Source organism: Carassius gibelio, chromosome A23 (genome assembly GCF_023724105.1).
Source record: "Carassius gibelio isolate Cgi1373 ecotype wild population from Czech Republic chromosome A23, carGib1.2-hapl.c, whole genome shotgun sequence".
Lineage (NCBI taxonomy): Eukaryota > Metazoa > Chordata > Actinopteri > Cypriniformes > Cyprinidae > Carassius > Carassius gibelio.
In genome coordinates this window covers 20,800,644-20,817,624 of record NC_068393.1, presented here as the reverse complement: position 1 = coordinate 20,817,624, position 16,981 = coordinate 20,800,644, and the positions used below count along the sequence as shown (strand labels likewise).

The following is a 16,981-nucleotide window of genomic DNA, read 5'->3' as shown; positions in this document are numbered from 1 at the left end:
GGGACAGGCGTACTACTCTGGCTGTGACATCATCATCCTGGGGAGGGACTTGGATCCAAAATGCAAAAGTCACACACCATGTCTCTCTCTTGAACACACACACACACACACACACACACACACACACACAAACACAAACACGCACGCACGCACGCACGCACACTCTCACAAACAGAGTAAGTTCAAAGGCCTATTGCAGCACCTATTTATAAAATCAAGAAGCCAATCACAGCATCTGTTGACACACACACAAGGAAATACTAGACTGGTGAGCCTGTAACAGAGAAATATGAGAATATGTGAAAATCAGTGAATAAAATAAAGGGGAGACATTGGGTCCAAAATTCAAAAGTCACATACTATGTCTCTCTCTAATAAAAGCTTAATAAAAATATGTTATGATTGAAATAATGTAATTTATTTTATTAAGTTAGGATTAAAACAATGGGTAACAAAATGCTTTCCATTTGTTCTCTTTCTAGTGCAATGTTCAGGTTTGACTGTATTATAAAGTAAACCTGGCACTTGAAATTCCCATTTAAACCAAAAAAAAAAAAAAAAAAACACCTTGACAAAAATAGTCTTTGAGAATCTGTGATTATATATTGAAATCAACAACCTGAAATAAATAGGCAAATATGTGCAAAAATCACTAGAATTCACAAGCCTTTCTACAGAGAGCTGTATTCTCTATAGTGGTAAAAATGTGCTATTGCATGATAAAAATGCTTAATTTGTCCACTAGATGGCACCAATCTAATTTCAAAAATTGTTTTCTATAGGCCTTGGCTGTACTTTAAAATAAAATACAGCATTTATAGAAATTTTTTTTTTCAAATAACATATATATATATATATATATATAAATTTCCTATTTTATTCAATAGGAAAAAAATGATCATAATTATTGCATAAAAATTCATTATTATCATAAAATTTTCTCAAAAAATATTATTGAACAAAAATACATTTGAATGATTTTACTGAAAAAAAGTATACCTGAATCCCGCCCTCCGGGTCATTTTTGACCCGAAGGTCCTGAGTGTGACTCATAAATGAAGAACCCCAGAGAGTTAAATTGAGAAGCATTTACTGAAATATAAATGAGTTCATGTTTAAAACAAGAACAAATATCTGTCAGCGGCTAAGAAAAACAATAGTTTTCACCTTTGGCAGAATTTTTTCCCCCCGTTTTAAGAATTAACCAATAAAAATCTAAAAATGAATATATTGAGTAGATAATAAAAATTATTATCTGAGGTCATTATGCATCTCCTGCAAATGTCTTGGTTTCACGATGTTCATATATTAGCACTGGAATACAGAGTGTAATATTTTTTCTTCCCCAGATTATTGCTGAGGTGAGGAAGCAGTGAGGAATCCGCTGTACAGTGATCATGCTCTCTGCCCTTTAACCTCTCAAATCTGAATATATACGCCACAATGAATCTAATTTTATATTGAGTATGAAGAGATCTGTAATATACTTGACTGTATGTAATGAGAAAATAAATTACTTAATGCAACATCCATTATTTCTTTGCTGGGTTTAAGTTTTTTTTCTGAATGATTATGTCATCTTTTATTATAAACATGAGTGCAGTATTAGCATTTGTATCAACATTATTAGAAATGTCTGAATGAATCAGAATCAAAGGATTAAGTGATTAATGCAGAGATTTTCTTCCTTGGTATTTCTGTTTTGTTTTCTGGTATAAATTAATGCTTTCAAACGATTAATCGCTTTAGAATATGAGCTGGGTCATTCTGTCGATTCATTCAGGGCTGCTCTGGGTTTAGTAACACAACATTAGTCTAGGGCGGTATAGTTTTGTCTCTTGGAAATACAGAGAACAGCTTTCCTCAGCTTTCCTTAAGGCTGTCCTTGTCCTGTTTGCAAATGGCTAAAAGGGAAGAAAAAAGAATACATGGAATAAGTTCACAGTTTGTTCATTGTTTGTTCATGTTCGTTAATGAATCGTTAACATTAACTAAAGGACTAGTATTCTAAAGTGTTACCACTTAATCTTTGTAAATAAGTAACGGTAGTGAAATTAAAGAGAGAAGCTTTAGCTCCATCATTAATCTAGACAGTCAAAGCGCTCACTCTGTATTTTGTGCTCATAACATGATTTAGTTTATTATATAAATGGCAATATAAGTTAAAACGTAATAAGAATTCATTTAAACTTTGAATTCTTATAAAGTCTCAGCTTTCACTGCTAACTACGTTAGCGATATCGCTAGATTTATTAATAGTCTGACACTGGTGGTTAATTAAGCTGTCAACATAATGTTAAAAATCACCAAAAAACTTCGAGAAAGAACAGCGGAGTCTTACCTGTGAAAGATAACACCCCGAGATCTGTTTTTATTATCGTGTGACGGTTTGTAGGTGTCCAATCTGTCGAAGAGTCAGGTACGTTTTCTTCTGTCCTGATCTGAGAGTTATGAGAGTTGCCCGCTCCAATATGGCGGCGACGTTGACGTGCGGTCGAGTGGCCAATGAGGCGTCTATGTATTTATATGTCTATTACGGTGCCCGTAAAGTGTTTGTTCAGTTTACTTAGTTTTTTCGTGGCCACGAAATAATAACTCGTGGGAATGTGATAATATGTCGTGGCCACGGGATATTAATTTGTGGGAACGTCATATTAACTCGTGGGAACGTCATATAATGTCGTGGCCAAGAGATCATTTTGTCGAGGTAATGACATCCTTATTTCGTGGCCACGACTTCTTATGTTGAGTGAACATATGTTTTTTCTCGAGGCCACGAGTTTAATAGTAAATAAACCTGCGTGACCATAGCAATCCAGGATTAGGCCTATCAGAGATGGATTCATTCACATTTTATTTTTAATTAAGAAATTATAATATTATTTATACATATAAAATGTATGCATTTATGACATTTTATGTTAATGTCGAGCATTTACAGTATGCTATTAAAAAAATAAATTGTAGGATTTTGATAGGATTAGGCCTATCAGAGATGGATTCATTCATATTTTATTTTTTAACGAAATAAAAAAAATATAACTAATAATATAAGGCTAATAATAATAATAATGTACACATATTACGTGGGAAGTACTATCAGTTAATGGACTTACAAGACTGTAGGATGGATAAAAAAAGTTTTTATATTTTATTATGCACGTCATATTTATTTATGATAAACTTCATTTGAATGATGATGATCGCATGTAATACAGCCCGGTAGCCAGAGCATATGGTTAATACAATAATTACTTAAATCAAAATAAAATATGAATGAATCCATTTCTGATAATTCTGGGTTGCTATGGTCACGCAGGTTTGTTTACATAAACATATCGTTCCCTCAACATAAGAAGTCGTGGCCACGAGAAATGGATGTTGTTCCCTCAACATAGCATCTTGAGGCCACGACATAAGGATGTCATTACCTCAACAAAATGATCTCGTGGACATAATATGACGTTCCCACAAGTTAATATGACGTTCCCACAAATTAATATCCCGTGGCCTAAGTGAACCGAAAACAAGTCACTTTAGAGGCACCGTAGCCTATGGTTATACCAAGAAAACAAACTTTAGTTATGTCGAGATAACGAGAAAAATAAGTCGTTATAACAAGAAAACGACTTTTGCTATGTCGAGATAACGAGAAAATTAAGTCGTTATAACGAGAAAACAAAAAGGAAAAAAAAATATAATGCATGGCCGCTTAGAACTTCCGTAGTTATCACTGTCAATCACTGCTATTTTGAGAGTGAATTCTGCTTAAGTCCCTCTAACTGTTTTCTTCATTGAATATACAATTTCTCACGTGGCAACGTCTAATTTATTTGATTTTATTCAACTCCAAAATATTAAACTTTACATTTTGTTAGTGATAAAATTAAATTTAAGGGTTAGATGAAGTATAAATAGCTCCCGAGATAATATTTGCAGGCTAGCACTTCTTTCTCGTGTAGACGTTAATACAATGTTTATTTTATTTTTATAATTTTTTCATTTCGTGGTTTCTCACCGCTCTTCGTGATCTTCTGAGACTTTAAATATAAATAAATTCTTTATTATTTGATTGTATGTTTTTTAGATTGATTTAATTTTAATATACAAAGACATATGGGGATAGAAGAGTCTTGAAGACGAAAGAAGTATCCCACAGTGAGTGAATGTGATATGTCTAATGAAGACTCAGAGAGAGAATCTCGTTAAAGCTTTCAGTTTTATTGCTTTCAGTTCTCAGCTAGGTTTATTAAAAAAACAAAAACAGTTTGAACATATTAGGTTAGACATGCTTAAGCCAAAACATGAATATAATCATGACAAATGAAATAAAAAATAGAATTGGTCTCTCTTTTGGAATTTTACCTTAATATATAAAAAATTATATGCAATTTGTTTTTATGCAGCAAAAGCTTTGGCAGTTCATTGCCTTGGTTATAAGATATATTAAATGTAAAGAGAACAACTGATTCAGTTCATATAAATATTCTCTTCCTATTTTGACTATCTGATTCTTAAAATAACAAATGATTGAAACAGTCTTTACACTTTTGAAGCAATCTATTCACAATAAAAAGAAAAGGTTTACATTCTGAATATAGTTGTGTTGTTATGCCCACTGTACTGTACATTGGCTCCATGGAAACATTAGCATCACTCTTTTTATAACGTATTCCAAAATAAATTTGAGATAATACAAATGAAATAACTCTCTTAATTATTCAGCCAAAATTGTAAAGACATAAATATATATTGCATAACTGCTTATTCATTTTTTTTTTAAGTTGGCAGGATTGCTTTCAAAAATACTTTCAGAAAGAAGCCTTTGAACACACGCTGATGCTTCTTAATGAATAATTAATTTAATTAATAATTAATTTGTTACTTCAATAAATTCTCATTTTGTCAGTTTGCATTCAGATGAGAAAACGAATGTGACTGTGTTGGAGACATGCGGACTGTATCTACTATGTACAGAAAGTGATTCCCATGAATGTGCTACATTTACACAAACATTACATACACAATACATATATATGCATATCATAAAAGCAAAGCATTAAAAAAAAATCCTCCATGAGACAGATCTGTTATAAATCTAACCTAAAGTTTAACATGGGACACAAAACTTGAATATTTCAAGTGTTGTATATTCATAAGTAGAACAGATGGAACTGGTAAGGTCACGAGTACACAAATAAACAATAATAAAATATGATAACCACACAGTTTTAGTATGGCACAAAGATGTTTTCAGAACCTTAATGTAGTGCAGGGCATTATGGGCTCTGACTTGACACAAGGTACATGTATTTCCATTCCTTTTTGGTTCGCTTGTTCTGCGTTTTGGTAGAAGGACAGCACTTTAGGAAAAGGCACTTTAGGAAAAGGCACAGCTGTTAAATTACATCACAAAGAAAAAAAATATCACTTAATTGTTTTAGTTTTTTTGCTATATGAGCTCAGCATCTACATGATTATAAACAAATCTCATTTAGCTGAGAAACCTTAAATAATATATAATTCGCTGACAAGAAGTGCATACTCTGTTTTGAAGAGTTCCCTTCATGAACAGTGCTTTTGCTTATAGTAATTAAAATATTAAGGCTTTTTTCCCCCATAACTTTGGATTGATGTACACGTGGGTTCACCTAATAATAATAATAAAAAAGGGCTATTCTTAGACACATATGTCAATGGTGTTATGTATTCATCCACTTTCCATTCAGAAGTACGTGCAAACCTCTTGTTTTTGGGAATATTTTAGACAGTAATGGTTTATTCTCACAGATGATGAGGTTATTGCTTGAAATACACTAATCTGAGTGAGTGAATTGATGTGAGTCAAAAGGCTATGGAATAAAAGACCCACAAAAAGGAAAAAAAACGGACTTAACTCCACCTGTCCAATCCAAACTGTTTATGAAGGCTTGAGTTTCTGACAACTTTGACATATGAGATCAACATTGGACGAGTTTTCAAAAATCATATAATAGCAGGGGAATTTAATACCATTTGCACATCAACACGCTGCTGTTCCTGGAGTAGACGGAGATGGATGTTTGGCTAAACGTGGTCCATGATCCAGTTTTTGTCAGGGGCTTCACTGCAGCGCTGAAGGAAGGGGAACGGTGATACACGGGGAAATAGTGAACACACCAGGGGTCCTGCGTGCTTCCCAATCAGGGGTTTCCTCTATGTCTGACCCCTGCCAGGCACTCCTGTCAGATCCTTCCTTATGATCTCATTCACTACAGAAATGACAGAAAACAAGAACATGTTTCAAAACCAAAGGACAGAACATTTGTGAACTGCAAGTGAACTGCATAATGTATATTTAATATATGTGTGTGTGTGTGTGTGTGTGTGTGTGTGTGTGTGACCCTGGACCACAAAACCTTAAGTCTTAAGTCGATGGGGTATATTTGTAGCAATAGCCAAAAAAAAAAAAACATTATATGGGTCAAATTTTTTTATTTTAAATTTTTTTATTTTAGATTTTTTTATTAATGTCAAAATCATTAGGATATTAAGTAAAGATCATGTTCCCTGAAGATATTTTTTAGATTTCCTACTGTAAATATATCAAAACTTAATTTTTGATTAATAATATGCATTGCTATGAATTCATTTGGACAACTTCAAAGGCGATTTTTTCTACATTTAGATTTTTTTGCACCCTCAGATTCCAGATATTCAAATAATTGTATCTCTGTAAATATTGCCCGATCCTAATAAACCATGCATCAATGGGAAGTTTGTTTATTCAGCTTTCAAATGCACACACACACACAAATATCACTTTTACTGCATGTAAACTGCAGTGACACTGAATGGGCACTAGGTGGAAGGGAATCATCTGACAGAACAGGCTCAGTGAAGCCCTTGTATTGGCCATTACTTCCTGTTGTTACTCTTTTTACAGGGGGGCATAAATGGAAACTTTTAGTGCCTCTTCATTCTGAGAATAGCAGCAGGGCGAGTGGGGTTGTCAACACAATCACAATAGCACCACACACCAACTCCAGTCTAGCCACAACTCAGACATGAACAAAGGTCACCAGTAAGATCAAATCACACGAATGTGGGAATACACCTCTAGCAAGGTCTGAGTTAAGCATGGAATAAAATGATGACAAATTCATGGTACGATTGATGGTACGATTACATGGTAGACTAAGAACAAGTTGGTACAATAAATGCATGTTACTGTCCAAAAGTATTACCATGGTATCATGTTCAAAAACGTTTAGTAGGTAAGTAATGGTATAAATAAAATAAGTTGGCTTAGGACAAATTATTCCATTTGTTATATATATATATATATATATATATATATATATATATATATATATATATATATATATATATATATTTTTGGGGTGTAACGGTTCACGATACGATACACTGATGTCACGGTTCGGTTCGGTTCGGTTCGATACGTTTTAGATACAGCAACATGTAAAAAAATCTCAACTTTTCAGAATGCCGCAAGCGCACCGCGGGTCATGTGACAAGAACCAACCAATCAGCTTCATCCTTTCCCGTAACAACGTTGAGAGCTCAGCCAAGATGAAGGAACAGCTGATCATAGTTGTATATGGATTGCAATTTTGAAATAAATTCAGTAGCAGAGCTACTGCAAGCGATTTTTAGAGCTGCAAATCCATTTATCCTTCGCTGAAATTTCCGCGTCTCATGGAGAGAGCACGTCATTGTTGCTTAGCAAAGACAGACGCCTCATGAGCGCTTCTGCCCGAGCGCTTTGGAAAGGAGGAGAAAGACGCGCTTAGCGTTTTCCATGCGTTTTTAGGCACGATATGTGAACGGCCCCTAAGGCACTCGCTCACTCAGCACGCGCTGAAGGCTCGTTGCAAAATGTCTAATGCATTTAAAAGACCAGAAATATAAGATCCTAAAATAACCAACAGGTCTGGTGTTTGGGTTGGATTCCCTGTAAGCTATAGTGTCTAAATGCTGCAGGGATAGTTTGCTGCGTGCATGTTTCTCCTTTTTTTCGTCTTTTCCCAGATAGTACTGACGCATATATCCCAGATATTCCCGCTGGGTTTTTTTTTTTTTTTTTTGTAATCCCGCTGGTGTACCCTGTCATGTTGCAGATGCGACATACCGTTGTTTTTTTATCCACCACTCTCTTGCCATCACCATTATAGCTTAAAGGGAATCCAAAGTGCACCCAAACACCAGACCTGTTGGTTATTGGAGGATCTTCTCATTTCTAGTCTGTTAAACGCATTGGCTATTTTGCAACGAGCCTTCAGCGTGTACTGAGTGAGCGAGCGCCTGCTGAGTAGCCTAACATAAACATATAAGATGGTGTTTTTTTCTTCTTCGGGAGTGTCAGGGGCGTTGCCTGTTACGTTGTTTGGGTTATTGGGCTACCTTGTTGAACGCATATCATTATATTTCTTTCTCTCTCTTTTTTTTTTTTTTCAAATATAATTAATTACTCCAACGAACCGTTCGGTATACATAATGCGTACCGCGTACCGAACCGAAAGCGTCGTACCGAACGGTTCAATACGAATACGCGTATCGTTACACCCCTAATATATATATATATATATATACACCATTCTGAACTGCAGCATCATGCAGACTTTGCTTTACAAACTCTTTACAAACTTTACGGCATGAAGAGAATGTGGTTTAACCTGATTGGCCACATCCTCAGTGGCGTATACTATCAGGACAAGACACTTTGGGCTGGAAACCCAGAGCACAGCCAGGTCATCACTACCACAATGCCATGCTGTTTGTTAGAAAGGATTTGCTGGAATAACAGGTGTAGCATATAGATTCTCTTGAGCCAAGTTATTGAGGGCCATTCTGAATATTTAGCATTAAATAAATGAAGCCCATTAAAGCAAGCTGCACTCTTTTATTAGCAATGTATAATGCAACATTACATAGTAACAAAAAAGCAAACAACAAGCTATAGTGCTCTGTATTTGAAGTGCAACACCACGTCAATGTAAAACAGTAAAAATGCACAAATGTATGCATAAGAAAAACATCACTAAGTGGCCAACCAAGAAGCAAATAAACCATACTGAAAAACTGTGACAAATAGCGTATGTTGTGGTAAAAGCTTGCGTTAGAGAAGGAACTTGATGTTGAACTGATTTCCCCATTTGAAGCTTTGATTGTGCAAGAAGCAAAATGCCACAGATATAAAAGTCTAAACTGAAAATAAACCGATTAAAAATAGCATGAAGCGTTTAAACCAGCTCAGATATGATAAATGCTTAGTAAATAGTAAATGCTTCATTAATTCATTAAATGGCCTTTTAAATTCTAAATAAATAAATGTTGGAATACATAATACTAAAATGCATTATTCAGGAAATTTGTGATAACTGTGATTAGGCTCAAATAAAACCTTTCTTTTCAGTAGAATCTACAACAGCACAATCAAGAAAGTCTCGCGGTTTTATACAAACTAAGTATGGGAGATCTGTGGATAACATCTGTTTTTCCCTCCTAGACAAATGAAGAACAGATGAGAGAGGAATATACCAGTAGCAACGGGATGCTGAGGTGCTTTATCAGCGAGTAAAAAAGAAAGAAAAACTAATACATGCCCCTGCAGTCATTGCAGACTGCAGATCTTACTATGGTACAGCTTAAAAAAACTCTCATCTGCAAGGAAGCTGGACCTTTTGACACGTAACAGCAGTAAGAAACTAGTTTTCGTCTGAATTTAATACATGTGGTGCTTCTCTGAGCAAAACTTGCTGATGTGGCTTTTAGCACCTAGCAAGTTGCTAGGTGGTTTCGTAATGGACCAAAAGAAAAATCCCCAAAACAATCTAAAATCAGATCACTTAGAAACATAATAACACACATCTTCGAAATAAGCCCCATGATGAAGTATTCTTCCTGTCCATACATACACAACCATGCAATGTAAAGGAAAGGGGGCTTATAGGGAAAGAAATGAAGGGTTGGCACACACTGATGGTTTAGAGTTGTAAAGGAAGAAGTGTACAGACTGGACGGTATAATAGGTGAGTGTCTGGCTGGAGAGACCTTAGCCAATCAGGAAGCTTGTTTACTAAACCAATGGTGGAGAGTAAGACAGAGCATAGTAGATGACTCAGTCTCCACTATGTGTGTGCGCACGCATATACTCAACTATACTTGGGGACAAAAACGTGAAAAGTTTTCTTTTAGGTGTAGGGTTAGGCTGTAGTCCTTATTATTAGCTTTATATAAAACAACCTTTAGTCTTAAGGTAAATCTTCCTGTGGACCAGAACTGTGTGTATGTGGATCAGGTTTTGCAAACACCTCAAAAAGTATAGTAAAACCTGGAATCCACTATATTGAGGGGACCAGTCAAATGTCTCTATGATGAAAGTGGCTTAAAGTATAAATAAAATATTTGCTCAGTATTAAAGCAATAGAAGTCCACCAGTGGAAAATCCACCCTGATAGAAAAAACATGACAACATAGAATGACAGGACATCCTATTTTGACTTTAGGTATATATACTGTATGTGTATGGACCTTAGACTAAGTAGACACCATTTGTAGATGTAACTAGGTGTCATTTGTTTATATAATGCAATACAAAAAATGTATCTTTTTGGGGATAAAAAAACAGCACTATCTCTAACTAAGGTCTATACAGCAGAGCAAGAAATGAGCAAGTATGTTGAAAAGAGTGTAAAGACAGTGAACAGACATACAGCACATGATCTACAAGTTAGTGTGTGTGTGTGTGTGTGTGTGGTGGGTATGGGCTAGCACTAAGGCAATAATAAAGCCACAGTGTAGTAAAACAGCGTAAAAAGTAAAAAAAGTTTAGTAAAGAAGCGTAAAGGACAGGAAGAGTCTACACCACAGGCCTGACTGTTTGCCTTCAAAAACAGACAGAAAGAGCAAATCCAAAAGTTAAACTATCTAGATCTCCTACCCTTTCAACTCTGCTTTCTGTACTATGTTACACTCTGTAAACTACAGATGCTGCTTAATTCGAACACCACTTTCAAAAAACAAAGCTACGTCTTATCAGGACACCATTTTTACAGCCACAAATCCAAAGTCTTGGCGTATAAATGGTCCAAAACTGGATGCAAGTGATCTGAAACTAATGTGCACGGCTTACGTGCTCTATCTAAATTATTCCTGCTGCTCTCGCCAGCTGGAAGACCTTCAGCTCTGATGCCTCGGGCTTTGGTTCCAGCCTGGGAAGTCTAAGTTGAGCCAGTTGAGCACTGGAAGATTGGCCAACATTGTACCCTAAAAACTCTAGGCCAGCTTGGCTGTTTATAACACTTGTTAAGGGCCAATGTGGAGATGGGCTAAAATCAAAGGTGTACAGTCAAGGAAAACTAAAAAAAGATCATTTTGGACTAATGTACATTTCAAGGTTGGTACTAGCCTAGGCTTGTACCAACCTAGTTGATCAAGCTGGTGGACCACCATCGCTAAAACTTTGCTGGTAAAGCTGTTCAAACAGTCTTGCTGGTTAAGGCTGTAAAGAAGTCATCTAGAATTAACACAAAACATGTGCTCACTTGCTATTGAGAAATGCAAAACATGCATGTTCATAATGAAATTAATGAAGGTACAGTTTCTATACAGAAAGCCAACCACAGAAACCCTGATACCCCCTTCAAAAGCCACTATCTAAATTCTAAGTGAGATAGATGAATCTGCATGAGTCATATTACAAACGGTTGTGTGTGAAGGTCCTGGCAGATGTTAGTGGGTGGATCGCTACACCTTGACACCTCTGCAAGCAGAAACAAATGGGACTTTTTGTTGTCGTCATTCTTCCTGCTCTCGGTGACCTGGACTTTGTCTGAACTACAGGTATCACTTCTTCAAAGTAAAACTGGAGCCACAAAGCTTCTTAACTAGCTTAACCAACTAGTTTAGGGTGGTTCATAATTAGGCCAGCCAGCCTCATCATAAAGACCATGCTAAATCCACTAAGCTGAAGTGAAAGCTAAAGTTGCTCATGAGTAGAATGACAAAAACAGCTGCGACGCACCTTGAGAGATTCAGCAACTTCAGCGAATAACTGTGGCCCAACAGAACACGCTGCATTTCAAACTATTTTGGGTTGGAGTGGTAAAGTGGTAATTTCCTAGTTTCCAAAATTGTTGCAAGAGCACAGGATTCTGTGTGGCCACTATTATTCCCTGAGATTTTTATAAATCGCAGCAGTTTCTGTCTTGCTTTAAAGGGCTTTAATGAGGGAATTCACTGGCACCATGATGGGTTTACCATAGTGGTATTAAACTCTAATGGAGCTACCAGAAATTCTTGTACATAAAATGGGGGGGTCTAAAGGGATTCTAAAACAGCAACCTTGTTTAAAGGTTTAAGGTCCTGGGAATCTCATAGTAACTCTCTATTGACGTGTCTACAGTTGCAGTGTTGCTGTTTACTCAGGGAAACCCTATTAGATGTATGCAGAAGAAACTCCATTCTTTGCTCCTGGTCTCATCCGCTTCAGTTTTTCCATCCAACATGGCCCTTTTCCTTTTCCTGCGAACTTCCACCCATTACTATCTTGTTCAGATCAAGCTGTTTTCTGGATAAGTGCAGCAGCTGCAAACATGTGTTCTATCCTCCAGATTGGCGAGAGTACAGCTTGTGGGGAAAAAAGCAAATCCTCTCGTGGGTTACCCCCACAGTATTGGGGGGTGCTGGGCCGAGGGGAAGCCCTGGCCAAGTATAACAAACAAAAGGCTTTCCCCAGCTCTCCCAGGCAGCCATTCCACTGTTTGACAAAGGGTTGCCATGGCACCTTTTTTTTTTTTTAATCATAACACTGTCAACATGTCCAAGCAGTTTTGGAGCTACTCAGTTTTCTTTTTCTTTTTTTATTTGAGAAGTCAAAAAAGCACCCATTTATTTGTCAGATACAGCATGTAAGGAACCCCCCCGCATGTGACGTAATGAACCACAAGAGAAACTCAGACCCCTCAAACTCCCAAATTGCCTTACAGAAGTGACACTGGAATCTTATGCCTTTCCCTTGCCAGTTTTCTGCAACATAGTGGTTTGGCCATTTTCAAAGTCATTATAACATGGCTTTGTTTTTTTTGACCCAACTGAAAAACAAGGGTGTGGGTGAGGAAATGAAATTCATTCCAGATAATTAATTCCTATTTTACTCTTCCTGAGTAATGTAAAGTATATACAAAATAGATCTTTCATTCATTCCACTTCATTCAATACACATTATTCTGAGGGTCTCACTGTCCTTGGGTCATATGTGTGAGAAAGAAAGAAAAACTAAATTTTAAGACAACAAAAGATGGACTCGACAAGCACTCTTCCTTCTATTGTCTCAAAGCAGACAAAACTTGCTCAGGGGCATTTTTAATGGTACATTAACATGCTATCAGTCAAAGAACGTGCCAGAATGGCTCTTGACAATGTATTCCTACGACCACATATTTTAAAGACAATTTGAAAGCATGTGTCACTTCATGCATATGCACTGACAGATGCTTTTGAGCCACAGTATATATTGGCACACTATTTAAGAAGCAGTTTCTAAAGCTTCCCAATCAGTATGCTTATTTTTACATAATTACGAGTTCCTACTATCAACTATTAGAACAGCTACTGGTAAACCCTGTAGCTACTCACCATCATCAAGGTAGGCCTGGTCCAAGTTCTCCTGCTTGACTGTGACGCGTCCAGGAACGCTGGTTCTCTGTTCTTCTGCCGAGGAACATCTCTGGGGCTCTGCTTGGACAGGTGGTGACCTGTCTTTGGCCACTCTCTGGAGGAAGGGCTGTTGTTGGATGACTGTTGGGTAATTCTGAGGGTGCTGAGGGGCCTGGGCTGGTTCTGGTGAACGATTTGCCCCTGTGGCTTGAGGACCATGCTGATTGTAGCCCTCGCAATAAATTATGTGTTGATGTTCTGGAGGTGGTGGTGCAGGAGGATCCCCACCTCTGAGCAGATGGTGGTTGGTGGGAGAGAACTGGATGATTGAGGGATGCTGATTGGAAGGATGCTGGCCAGCCAGATGAGAGGACTGGGCTGGGGAACCAGTGTGGACCAGAACTGATCGATGGGAGTCTGGAATCATAGTGGCTCCCGTCTGAGAGTAAATAGGACTGCTTGACAAGCTCTTTCCAGGACGGGTGTACATTATGGCTGGACTCTGCTGCTGAAATCGGTGGTCTGGAGGGGAGACACCCAGGCGGGTCTGCTGACAGGGGACGAGCCCAGGTACCAGACCACTGTCTGGGGGGATGACCCCACGAGGGTTATAGTATGGCTGTGGAGACACCCCCAGCATTTGTGACAAGGAATATCCCATCGGACCAGGTTCATATTCATCCACTGGCTCTTTCTTAATAGAGGGAACTAGAGAAGTAAAATAACCGTGAGAATAACTGTGATGGAGCATTCAAAGTGCACTCAGACTTAACATTAATATCACAGAGAGGGTAAATTATATGCAAACTGCAAACTGAGGTCATCACATATAAAAATCGTACAATTACAGTAAATAATTCCCCAACCACCTTAAAGGTACAGGAGCAGAAATAATCTGCGCACCTGGTAGAGGCATGTAGGTGAAATGCTGAGGTTGACTGCGCTTCCGTTTCCCATTTATTACGTAGAAGTTGACTTTGGCAGGATGGCAAATGGATGGGTCTCTATACGGAGGCACTTCAATGAACAGCATGCTCTGTGAATGAGAGAATTGTTTTATTTGCTGCATCTATACACAGTGTACAAGAACAGCATAAGATATAGACCTTCAGTAAGGACAGTTATTCATGTAATATAGGCAATGGACATACCGGCTGGCTTTTGTCTTTGTCAACTGTAGCTTCCAATTCCCAAATTTGCTGTCCATCTGGAAATAGAAAGAGGAAAAAAAATGTTGATTAAATTAGCTAAAATTGGGTTGCTTAAGTTAAGCTGAGATTCTCTATCTATCTATCTATCTATCTATCTATAATTTGCGAGACAAAACGTCTTGCATCACACATGTTTGGTGTCAAAGTTCCTCCCTCCCAGTTTGGGGAAATACAGGTTTGGCCAACCAGCTTTATGATTGCAACACTTTGACCTTTCTCATTGGCACACATTGCTTCTTCCCCTTGTTTTTCATGACTCAACTCTGTTTTGACAGGTAAAGTGGGTGATGAGTTGTGGTTCATCTGTCATATCCATAGATCATAGGGTTCTTACGCAATTCATCGCCTACAGACTGGTTCCCATACCAGAGGCTGCATGTGAAGTCAGTTACATTTCTTCCCATTTTTAACCACAATTTTACCCCACACCCACTTCTTGAGGCATCAATGTTGACCTCACGACACAACCTTTCTCATTAACTTTATGTATGACCAAATTGTCTGCACTGTGCGTCCCTAATAGCTCACATAGCATTTGGCCTTCCGTGTTTGAATTTATATACAAATCTAACATTTCTACCTATTTCTACCCACAACCACTTCTTCAGACATCACTACTGACCTCATGACAGTCCAAAAACTCTACATGCTCACACTGGCAAAGTTTGTAATCAAAGGTCCGAGATCTCAGTATGACCAATGTGATCTGTGCATCCCTAATCCCAAGGATCTTTTTCAAATAGGAATTACATAACAGTGCAGCTGTATTCGGTCTGCCATTTTTGAATTTATACACAAATCCAAAAACCATGGTAATAGAAAGTAAACAACATTTCAACATCAAAAAAAAAAAAAAAAAAAATTATAATAAATAAATCTTTAAACCAGAACAGTAAAATAGCATTCCTACCAAATTAGTCACTAAACCAGGAACGATTTTGCTCCGTATAACAGCAGCATGTGGGAAACCCCTCGTTGGGCTGCAAATGAGAGACGTGTGGCTTAAATGAGTCAGCTCGAGTGAGGGGGATTCCACTTGCAGTGCCAGGACAACATCTTTAAACTGTTTTATGATCAAACTGCTCCTTTTCACCCGCAACAGGTGATGAGTGCTTCTTCCTTGGCCATTCTGCTTGTTTGCAGTTTGTTCCAAAGCTCCTTGTTCAGGATCCCATGGGTTTGTTTTTCATTTTTGCATATAAGTAGCCATAGAAGATTTGTGAGTGAAAGCCCAGCTCGGCATAAAGAGAGAAATCAGGAAGAGCCAGCAAAACTCCAGCCAAAGGCAGCTGTCTCCCATTTCAGAGGGATTTCACAGTCATAATGGTTCAGAATGCTCTGTCAAGATTAAAAACCCTTCAAAACAAAAGCAATTCTTATTTTTTTAGAACCTTCTTTAACAGGTTCTTTTTCTAAACCTTTTAGTTTAATATTTAATAGAAATAGACAACATTTAAATGAACTGTTGCCACATCATGCTCATCTGGATCTTAATATAAGCACAGAGGGGATCTTGAATTATGTAATCATCTGCTCACCCTCCTGTCAATAAAACATATGACTTTTAATTGTTTAAAGACTTTATGAGCACACTGTATATTTAGAAAAAATAAAATGTGTTAGTTATGAGAGAGAGAGGGGCTAACGCATGAAAATCAACATCAAAAAGTTACCTAAAACAGTACTTGAGTAACGGCTCATTTCTGATAGACTAAACACATTGGCCTACACCTAACAGATCAATAAACAGAACTTCGCATCCTACCAAAACAAACAAAAAACAGACGACACATTGCGTACATCCACAAAACAGAATGTAAACAGCAGTAGTGAAGCAAAGCAGAGGTGGGTAGTAACGAGTTACATTTACTTGAGTAAATTTTTGGGGTAACCAATACTTTTTGGAGTATATTTAAAGATGGGTAGTTTTACTCTTACTTGAGTAATTTTTTTGGGAAAAATCTGTACTTTTACTTCGTTACTGTGGGCGACGCTCCTCTAGTTACTTTATCTTAATGCTATAAATGTTATAAATGCTTCAGCTTGATCCAAACGCGCCGTCTACTTTTCTCTGGGCAATGAGCGATGCCCATTCAGGAATGATTCATTCT

The 16,981-nt window shown here is 37.4% G+C and overlaps 1 protein-coding gene and 1 long non-coding RNA gene across 2 annotated transcripts in view; both read right to left on the bottom strand.

Moving 5' to 3' along the window:
• Nucleotides 1-1,073: 1,073 nt before the first annotated feature.
• On the bottom strand, nucleotides 1,074-2,546 carry LOC127944956 (uncharacterized). Its single transcript, XR_008150483.1, has 2 exons — nucleotides 2,342-2,546; nucleotides 1,074-1,904 (listed from the first exon to the last, which is right to left on the bottom strand). It is a non-coding gene; the product is annotated as an uncharacterized LOC127944956 (long non-coding RNA).
• A 1,654-nt stretch (nucleotides 2,547-4,200) lies between these two features.
• Nucleotides 4,201-16,981, bottom strand: part of LOC127944935 (nuclear factor of activated T-cells, cytoplasmic 2-like) — a 33,682-nt gene continuing 20,901 nt past the window's right edge. Inside the window, exons 7-10 of the mRNA XM_052541363.1 lie at nucleotides 14,811-14,866; nucleotides 14,563-14,695; nucleotides 13,639-14,367; nucleotides 4,201-6,251 (exon numbers count right to left, since the gene is read on the bottom strand). Of these exons, the coding sequence (XP_052397323.1) occupies nucleotides 6,196-6,251; nucleotides 13,639-14,367; nucleotides 14,563-14,695; nucleotides 14,811-14,866 (974 nt within the window). The 3' untranslated portion in view covers nucleotides 4,201-6,195. The remainder of the gene's footprint in view (nucleotides 6,252-13,638; nucleotides 14,368-14,562; nucleotides 14,696-14,810; nucleotides 14,867-16,981) is intronic.